Here is an 8,819-nt window from a genome sequence, read left to right on the forward strand (position 1 = left end):
CCTATGAAAACGAAAAAGCCTATGACAAAGTCACCGAACGTGTCCTCGGGTTGCGTATAGAGGGTCCCTGTACCAAGGGTTTCTGCTGAATATGGTTACAAAAATGAATAGGCAGTCGCCGACAGTTGTCCAAGGGTGATCACGAAGGAATGAAACCCCAAGCGGAGGTGTGAAAACCATGCCCAAAGCTGAATGACACCTGGGTGAGGTGTCTAGAAAGGTGACTCTGGGATACCGGGCGACCTCTCAGAGTACGCAGCCTTATCCTTGCATGCGGAGCTCTACAAGGATGGTCGAACCCCTTTCCCTAGCTTCTCGTGGGAACAACAATGACAACACCCAACATAGTTGTAGTAAGTGCGGTTCAGAATGAGAGGTGACACTAAGACCAACCGCGGGCAGGCATCCAATATAGGAAGCGCGATGCTTTATGACCCGGAGAAACATGACCCGAAGCTGACCCGAAGAATTACAGGCCAATCACTTGTCTGAACACACTGTATAAGATATTCACAGCTATCCTAAATAATACGATTGTTCGGACAATTGAACCTGTGTGGCAAGAAATGTATGAACAACGAGGCTCAAGGAAAGGCATAGCAGGATGTCGGGAGAACCTGCTCATCAATAGATGTGTCAGCAAAGATGAAGCATTCTACCAGCGTGACCTATCGATGGCCTGGATTGATTATCGGAAAGCTTTCGATTCGACCTCCCATAGACTTATCATCTGTCTTTCACAACCGAATTATTCTGGGTACAGCACATAGAGTCGCAAATGGAAGATACCCTCTTCTTAAAATGGTCAGGAATCACGAAGAAGTGGGCAAAGTAGCGTTTCTGTACAAAGCAGCGGAAGAGGCTGCTGAAACACTTGGACTTGACTTCAGTATTAGGGGTGAACAAAATGCATCAAATCTTATCTATCTCGAGTACTCACTCCTGAAAACCCGGATTGCGAAAGCACAAGAGAAAAACTTTCGCGAACAGCTCCTCGATAAGAGGGTGCACGGTATCTTTCACAGAAAGGTGGAGGATCAGTCCATCTCGTGTGAGCTAACGTTTGCTTTCCTTAAATCGCCCAGATTGATTCTGGTACGGAGGGTTTCATTATGGCATGCCAAGACTGTGTCATTTTCACCTTAACATACCGTCGTCACATTTTGAACCAAGACATTCCCGATGATAGCTGCAGGGCATGCCATGCACACCCCGAGCATTTAGCTCAAATACTATCTAGTTGTCCAACTCATGCGGGAACGACCTAAAACGACCTACATGATAACGAACCATGTTCGTTATCAAATGTTCGGCACCAGCTGACAAAAACATCATAGTCAAAGAGAATGAAAGCAAAGAGAGGTATACCTAAGGCTACCTTATAAGGGAGTTGCAACGATTGTACCCGGAATATTCTGTTAAACTAATCGTCCTTATCATCGACGCTGTTGAAGGTACTAAGCTTTCACTCGGTAATAGCCTGAAAAGCATCCCTGCGTGTCAGCAATATGCTAAAACACTTGCTGGAAAAATGCAGAAGGCGGTAGTTCTTGGATCGCTCCGTGTTCTCAGGGTGCACGAAACTTTTGCCGGATCGTCGTATTGATTCCGTTACAGACTATAAGTACCTATCTCACGGTCTCTTAAAATAAATTTTTCAAAATAAAAAATTATCTAACTTTCTCAGGAAGCTTTAAAAAATATATTTTCTTGAAACCTTTTTAACCTCTTAGAAAGCTTCTAAATTTTTAAATAGTAAATTTTAAATAGTATAGAGTGCGTAAGGCAAGTAGATTATATCTGTCGCTGTGAGTTGCGCATTTTCTCTTAAGACCCATCAATTTGCAAATATACTTTTTTGGCATATTATGTTGGTTCCGCGTAGTATAAAAGAGACAAAAAAATTAGTATTATAATAATAAAAGAAAGTTTTTAGCGCCACGGCCAGTTAAAATCAGCAACTTTTGGTAAATGTTCACTTCTAGGCAGCAACTTCTAGCTCGTATATTCACTACTTTCTTAAGCGGAGAACAACAGATCCCGCAGTCATCAATTAGAAGGACGCACGGTACTGATACACTTCCCTGATATCCCTGATACCGTGAATTTGTCAAGTCCAAACAACTACCGGCCCATAGTTTTTTTGAACACCAGCTACAAGCTATTCACTGGCATCCTCAAAGAGAGGATATTAATGTCCATTGAGCCGGCATGAAGTGCAATAGTTGAACAATGTGCATGCAAAGGACGGCTGGTAGATTGCATTGCGCAGATTGCTGGTGATTGCATTGTAATGGACACGATATCGTGACACGATATCGTATTGAATATGGCGTGGACCATAAGCATTAGCGATATTTGTCACAAGCGAATAATGCTGAAATTTGCCTTTAAAATGAACTCAAGAAAAGTAGAAAATGTTCATTATCTTAAGAATTATTAATACATTTTTTTATTCGATTTTTTAAAAATATCTTTTTATGTTAATTCACATATTATTACGTTCAATTTGTGCTCAGTAAACGCAAAATGGTATTGTTTATCAAGCTATTACGGAAAAAAGGTTTATTTCCATATTATCTAAATCACCAAAACCTAAGCAACAGCTGAAGCGGATGCATATCTATAGTTTTACGGGAAGTGGAAATATACAAAATAAGGTACCCGTGCGTAATAAGGCCTGTCGCCCAATAAGGCCTTAGTGACAGAAAACATATTTAATATAACCGTCTTCGCTTAAGGCCACACTAGCAGACAAATATTGCATGAAGATGTCGCTACAAGTTTGCGGAGCGCAAACCCCGATCCCAGACTGCAGTGTCGCAACATCCATCGTAAATCGCGACCGCACAGCATGCATAATAGAAAACGGTCCAAATGAATCGTTAGTATTTATTGCAATACCACACTCAACTACCTAAAATCTTAGTCTTTATCTTTATTAATACATACTTTGATCATCGTAACGATTTGAATAACATATCGTAATCTAGATTTTTTTTCTTACATACGTGGCCAACGCTTATTAGGGCCTACTAAATTTGAACATAGGCCTTACTATCCTGATAATTGATTGTGATTACTAACTGATAATTGATTTATCGTTATTTTTAGTGATTCGATCCCGATGCCTGCTAAATGAACGTTGTGGTCAGAAAACGACCCGGTCAGTTATTTGAGCAGCGGAAAGACGAATTTTTAGTTCATATAAAGCTGCGAAGAAGTACGGCGTTTTCAGCAGAACTATTAGAAACCATCTTAAGAGTGACAGCCTGAAAAAAACGTTGGCTCCAAAAACTTTACTGAGTGACGACCAGGAAACTGATATGATGAAAAGGATAACCAGATTCGCTGAAACAGGGCTGTCAGTGACACCACTAATACGCCATTGCTAAGTCTTCAAATTTTGCAAACTTAATAATATTATGAACGATTTCAATAAAAATACCAAACTTGCTGCTAAATACTGGTTTAAGGCGTTTATGAAAAGAAATCCTTAAATATCAAACAGAAAACCACTATTTATGAATCCAGCCAGAGCACAAAAACTAAACAAATTTATTATTAATAATCACTTCGCAAGATTAAATAAAGTCTATGATGAAATAGATCTAAAACATTATCCCGAAACAATTTATAACACTGATGAAAAAGGTTGCCGTCTAACAATTCATAACCAGCAAACTGTTCTGGCTAACAAGGGGGCCAAAAGAGTTCAGTTACAGTCTTTGAAACATGCAGAAGGTTTCACCACCGCGGGATGTGTAAGTACACTAGGTACTTCCGTACCACCAATGGTAATTGGTCATATTCAAAGAAAAACGTTTGAAACCTGAACTATAGGACAACTTGCCACCGGGATCATTTGTAGATAAATCAAAATGGTATACACAAGAACGTCTATATAACAGTTTCGGGTGTTGCCTCGCACTGGCCTTGTGATTAAATCAGTCTGTGCAAACGTTAACAGTCTATTGTAAACTGGTGAAAACCCATTCTTGACGCTGCCACACATTGCCAAGGATGCGTAACTGCGTGGGCCAGCAGTTCTTGGAATTATTAAATCAGTCGATTTTACATAGGCGTTCTTGTGTATGACCAATGAACTTTCCAAAGAATTTCTAAAACATCTAGCCAAATACAACAGTGCTGGAAAGTGCCTTTTGATGTTTTATGAGGCAGCCTGTCATTTAGATTTATCCATCATCTAACTCTTAGATTCATTCGAAATATCTTTATGCTATTTACCGTCGAACCAAAGCCACGAACTTCAACCTCATGACAAGGTAGTCTGTCTGTCATTTGAACATCATTGGGTTCTGAAGTTTTATCATTCTTGGAACAAAATTCAGACAAGAAACTCACTAAAGCTAGAATCAATATTATTCTTTCGAAGGTCTGGTCCAAATGCATGGCTCATAGTAATATTGCAATCTTCTTTAAAGCTATAGGTTTATATCCCTTGAATCACCATTAATTACAGACAAACTCTCGTCAAGAAAGATCTGTTACGATAGTATTTCCATGGCTGGAAAGAGAACCAGATGGCTGGCGAGGCAATGTAGTCACATTGAATTCTTTTAAAAAAAAGTACTATTACTGCATTCATGTGATTATTGGTCTCAAATACGAAATATATTAAGTATGGTTTGATTATTGAAGTATGTTACAGCCGTAGGCCTTATTGCACTACCCTAGTAAAGTAAGGCCTACTGGCAAGGTTTTTGAAAATATTTAATTTTGCTTTTTTTATGGTAAAAGTAATAATTTTTCTTTAATATTTTTTATAGGAAATGTAGTTAAATAATGATTATTATTAAAACTTGTTCATTAAATTGGATATTTTTCATTTCATTGCAAATATAGGCCTATATATAAGGCTAGACCTTACTACTTGCAGGTACCTTATTTATATATTAACAGAGATATTTTACATAATTCAACAAGGACTAATTGTTGATGTAAAATCTTACTCTAACTAGTTACTTCAAATGGTAACCAATCGACGTTTTGTACCCTCACTAAGAAAAAATTATTAATCAAACTAGACTACAATGTCATCACCTATTTACAACTGAATAAAACCTTTTGTTACTTAAGATTAAGTGTGAAGTAGTCGAGTTATTATTAAAAGTAACTTAAAAGAGTGCTATTATTACTACGGGTATAGAAAATAAGAATATTTACCGGTGAAGTTGATTATAAAACGTACCTCTTTTAGTGAGGTCCTCCATAGTAAGATCCTTACAATCAGTGGCGAGGTGATTATTGCTGCCGCAGTTGTAACACGATATCTTTGCAGGTGGAACGGCAGGCGTATAGGTTACCACCGGTGTAGGCGGCATGTTAGATTGAGGTAGCGGTACTGCATTCTGAAGTGGCGGCGGCGTGCCTCCGGAGCCTGGATGCCCGTGATAAGGGTACAGCATCTCTCCATTAGGCTGATACGTGGGAGGGAATGCAGGACGCGCGTAAGCCGCCGGCGAAAAATTCGTGTAAAGGCCAACACTTGGTCGCAGAGCTGGATAATGCCCGTGTGGTAGATACGCAACCTGGGAATGAGGAGGTGGCGCAGGGAAGGACATACAATGATGCACCTTCGGAGGTCCACATCCGTTAACCACTTGGTTTTTATGGCGCACCACATGCGTTTGACTTTTCCTGTGTCGCGGCCTCTCCGAAGGTGGCAAGGGTTGCGGAGGATTATTCGGCGCAACGGAATGAAGCTGTATCAAACCGAGGTTGTCGGTAATAGGTGGCATGGATGTTTCTAAACCACCAACCCATGGTGCCGCTGGTGGAGTTTCAGGTGGTGAACGACTCCCTGTACTTTCTGAACTGCTACTTTGTGAGCAGTGCCTATTGCTTTCAGGTTCCAATCTCAGGGCCTGAAGTTGACCCAAGCAGTACACGTGCTGAGCGTCACACCTGAAATTTCGGTCAGAATATTGTTGAATATTTATTAAGCTTATATGAAGTAACACTGAAAAAATTATAAGACTTCTGTTCTAAAAATTTTTTTTGAGTTCCTTGCGTACTTAAAAAATAACACTTAACCAAGATAAAGAAGTAATTACCTAGAATAGCGGTTCTGAAACTGTGGAACTGTGAGACATGCGTAGCACGGGGCACTTTGAGCTGCGTACATGGGAGGAGGCGTAGTGTACATCTGCATTTGCGGAGGATCCATGGGTGGCATTGTTGGATAACGTCGCATGCTTGGTACGGTAGCATGACCTTGATGGTGAGCAATCGGTTGATGTTCTTGCATTGGCATTGATTTGACATTCATATTGGCGTCACTGACGTCCAATCCAGGCACCAACTATACAAATATATTGGCAATTTATATCATTTTACTCTACTTTATATCGGCTATGCAACTAATGATAGTAAATAATCGATAGTTACCTTACTTTCCATCTGGTCTCCAATATTCCTTGGGTTATTAGGACTATCCAACTGTTTCTCACCTGCCAGCTGATTTGAGCCGTTGGAAGTTTGACTTTTCACGATATTCCTTAATTGTCCAATTGCATTTGACGTTAACCCAATTTCTCTTAGGTCTTCATCGCTCATTCGTCTGATCTGTAAATAGAATGACAACGAGATAAACATGATCTCTTTCAGAGAGAAAATGAACAAAGTAAAGGTTAACGGTTGAAATTAGTGTATTCTTGTGAAGCATGGTATCTCAAACGCAGCACAGTTAGATCCAATATGACGGTAAAAGTTGCAAAATTCGGACATATTTTTCTGCAAGTTCCCATAAACGGGTTCTTGTGGTCGCTGATTTCGAATTTGACATCAAAAGTTCCACTTTCAAAATAGCGGAAGCGGAAGTTTTTTCAACTTCTCAGGTGATCGATGGGTTCTACGAATAGTGCGCTTTTCTATACACTTTTTACCTATCCCTTGGCCGAAAGCGATAATACAAGCAAACGTTTTGAAACTTTGTTTCAATTTTCCCTTTACTGTTTGTTTGAATTACACCGTTATTTATTTTACTGAGTAAAATACGCTTCCATTTTTAGTATCAGGACTTCTTCAAAGTCTTCCTTTGATACAAGAGTCGATGACTTTGAGTGCCGATTTCATTTGTAAATCCCCCCCCCCCCAGATGTAACCTTTTTACCTGGTTTGGACATTTTTCATGGTAGAATGAGCTGCATCTAGCACAAGCCACTAGATCTGATAATATATCACTAATACATTCACGACAGATTTTATCAGGCACCTTTAAAATTTCATTTGTTTGTCGTACGAATATACTGAGGGGCCACTTTTGAGATTATACATTCGTAACGTTAACGTCATATTGTCACGTCACACGGATTAGCTTGCCAATCAAGTCAATTAAACGCTATGCAATAAAACTTATCAATTAGTTCTTATTATTAGTTATCTGTCGGTTAATATTTTAATTCCACCTCTTGATTTTCGTTTTTACATCAGACACATCACAGACCACTGTACCGTACACATCGATTTAACCTTCACTCCCGTTATTTTTGATTATCTTTGAGAGTCGAATTTAAAGAGAAATTTCAATCCTTTTACTTTGTTTAAATAGAACAGCGATTAATTATTCGCACTATACAACGCATTTTTATAAACTCTTTAGCACCACATTTGTATTAGTTTGCACTTCCCATCACTATTACATAGCAATAATTAGGAATACTACAAAAAGACGCCTACCAAAATAACTGGAGATTGTATTATTATGTACTTTACTTTTATTAGCGCTTTTTTCTTTTGATATTTAAAGGTATTTTTTTTTAAGTACTGTCCTATATACAAAAACTCGTAACCTCCATTAGTAGCGCATGGAGGCGAAAGCTTACATGGTCAAGTTAATGGCGTGCTTTATTCTGTGGCGACATCTTTCCTCGAAGTATAAAATTGATCGAAATGAAACTAGATTTTTACTTTTGTTGATCGCCAATAATTATTTCCGTTTTGTGTCTTTTTATTTACACTTTCCATAACAGCTGTTATTTTTAATTAATTATTATCATCTATAATATTTAAATTTGTTTCTCATAATTCTTCAATCGTTACATTAAATTACTGAAGATACTTTTCACCAGAATGTGGTTTATTCAATGTTACAGAAATAATAATTTAAATTTTTAATTTTACATAAGTGAGTCATCACAAAAATTGTTTGGAACGTTTTAGTTATAATAATATTTTATTTATTTTTATATCTGCATATTATGAAGCTTAATAATATTATGTTATGTATGCTATTAATTTTTTATTATAATATTATATTTATATTTTATACTTTAAAATTATGTACATAATAAAAATTAAATATAATTTCAATAAATTTTAAATTGGTTTATTCAGTGTTACAGGAATAATTTTTTAATTTTTATCTTAAAATCTACTTATTTTAAATAATATAAAAGATGATTAAATTAATAGATATATTGTGAACTCATTAAGTTTAATAATATTATAATATAAATTAAAATTTAATAAAAAATAAAATGTTATGGTGCTTCCGATATTTCAGGCAATGAAAGAGAGGGGTATAGAGGAAAAGTTAGTGGAGAGGAGAAAGGAAATTTTTACTGAAACCAGGATTAGGGTGAAAATAGGAAAGAAAAAAGGGCAGGTTTTCTGGACAAGCCGAGGTATAAGGCAAGGGTGCCCTTTGAGTCCGTTACTATTTAGTATCCTATTAGCAGACTTAGAGGAGAAGATAAAGGAGAAAGGAAAAGGAGGAACGGCTTTGGGTAATAGCAAACTATACTCACTAGCATACGCGGACGATGTAGTTCTATTAGCAGATGATGAGAAGGGGA

The 8,819-nt window shown here is 37.6% G+C and overlaps 1 protein-coding gene across 11 annotated transcripts in view; it reads right to left on the minus strand.

The window, feature by feature from the left end:
• LOC117180893 (histone-lysine N-methyltransferase SETD1B) overlaps positions 1 to 8,819 on the minus strand; it is a 436,186-nt gene that overhangs the window by 239,301 nt on the left and 188,066 nt on the right. For all 11 annotated transcript variants that reach the window (XR_004468069.1, XR_004468070.1, XM_033373481.1 and 8 more), the window contains 3 exons: positions 6,412 to 6,588; positions 6,078 to 6,325; positions 5,213 to 5,928 (listed from right to left, as the gene is read on the minus strand). Coding sequence is in view for 9 of the 11 variants with exons in the window: in XM_033373481.1 (XP_033229372.1) it covers positions 5,213 to 5,928; positions 6,078 to 6,325; positions 6,412 to 6,588 (1,141 nt within the window). In the remaining 2 variants the exon portion in view is untranslated. The remainder of the gene's footprint in view (positions 1 to 5,212; positions 5,929 to 6,077; positions 6,326 to 6,411; positions 6,589 to 8,819) is intronic.

Source organism: Belonocnema kinseyi, chromosome 9 (assembly GCF_010883055.1).
Source record: "Belonocnema kinseyi isolate 2016_QV_RU_SX_M_011 chromosome 9, B_treatae_v1, whole genome shotgun sequence".
Classification (NCBI taxonomy): domain Eukaryota; kingdom Metazoa; phylum Arthropoda; class Insecta; order Hymenoptera; family Cynipidae; genus Belonocnema; species Belonocnema kinseyi.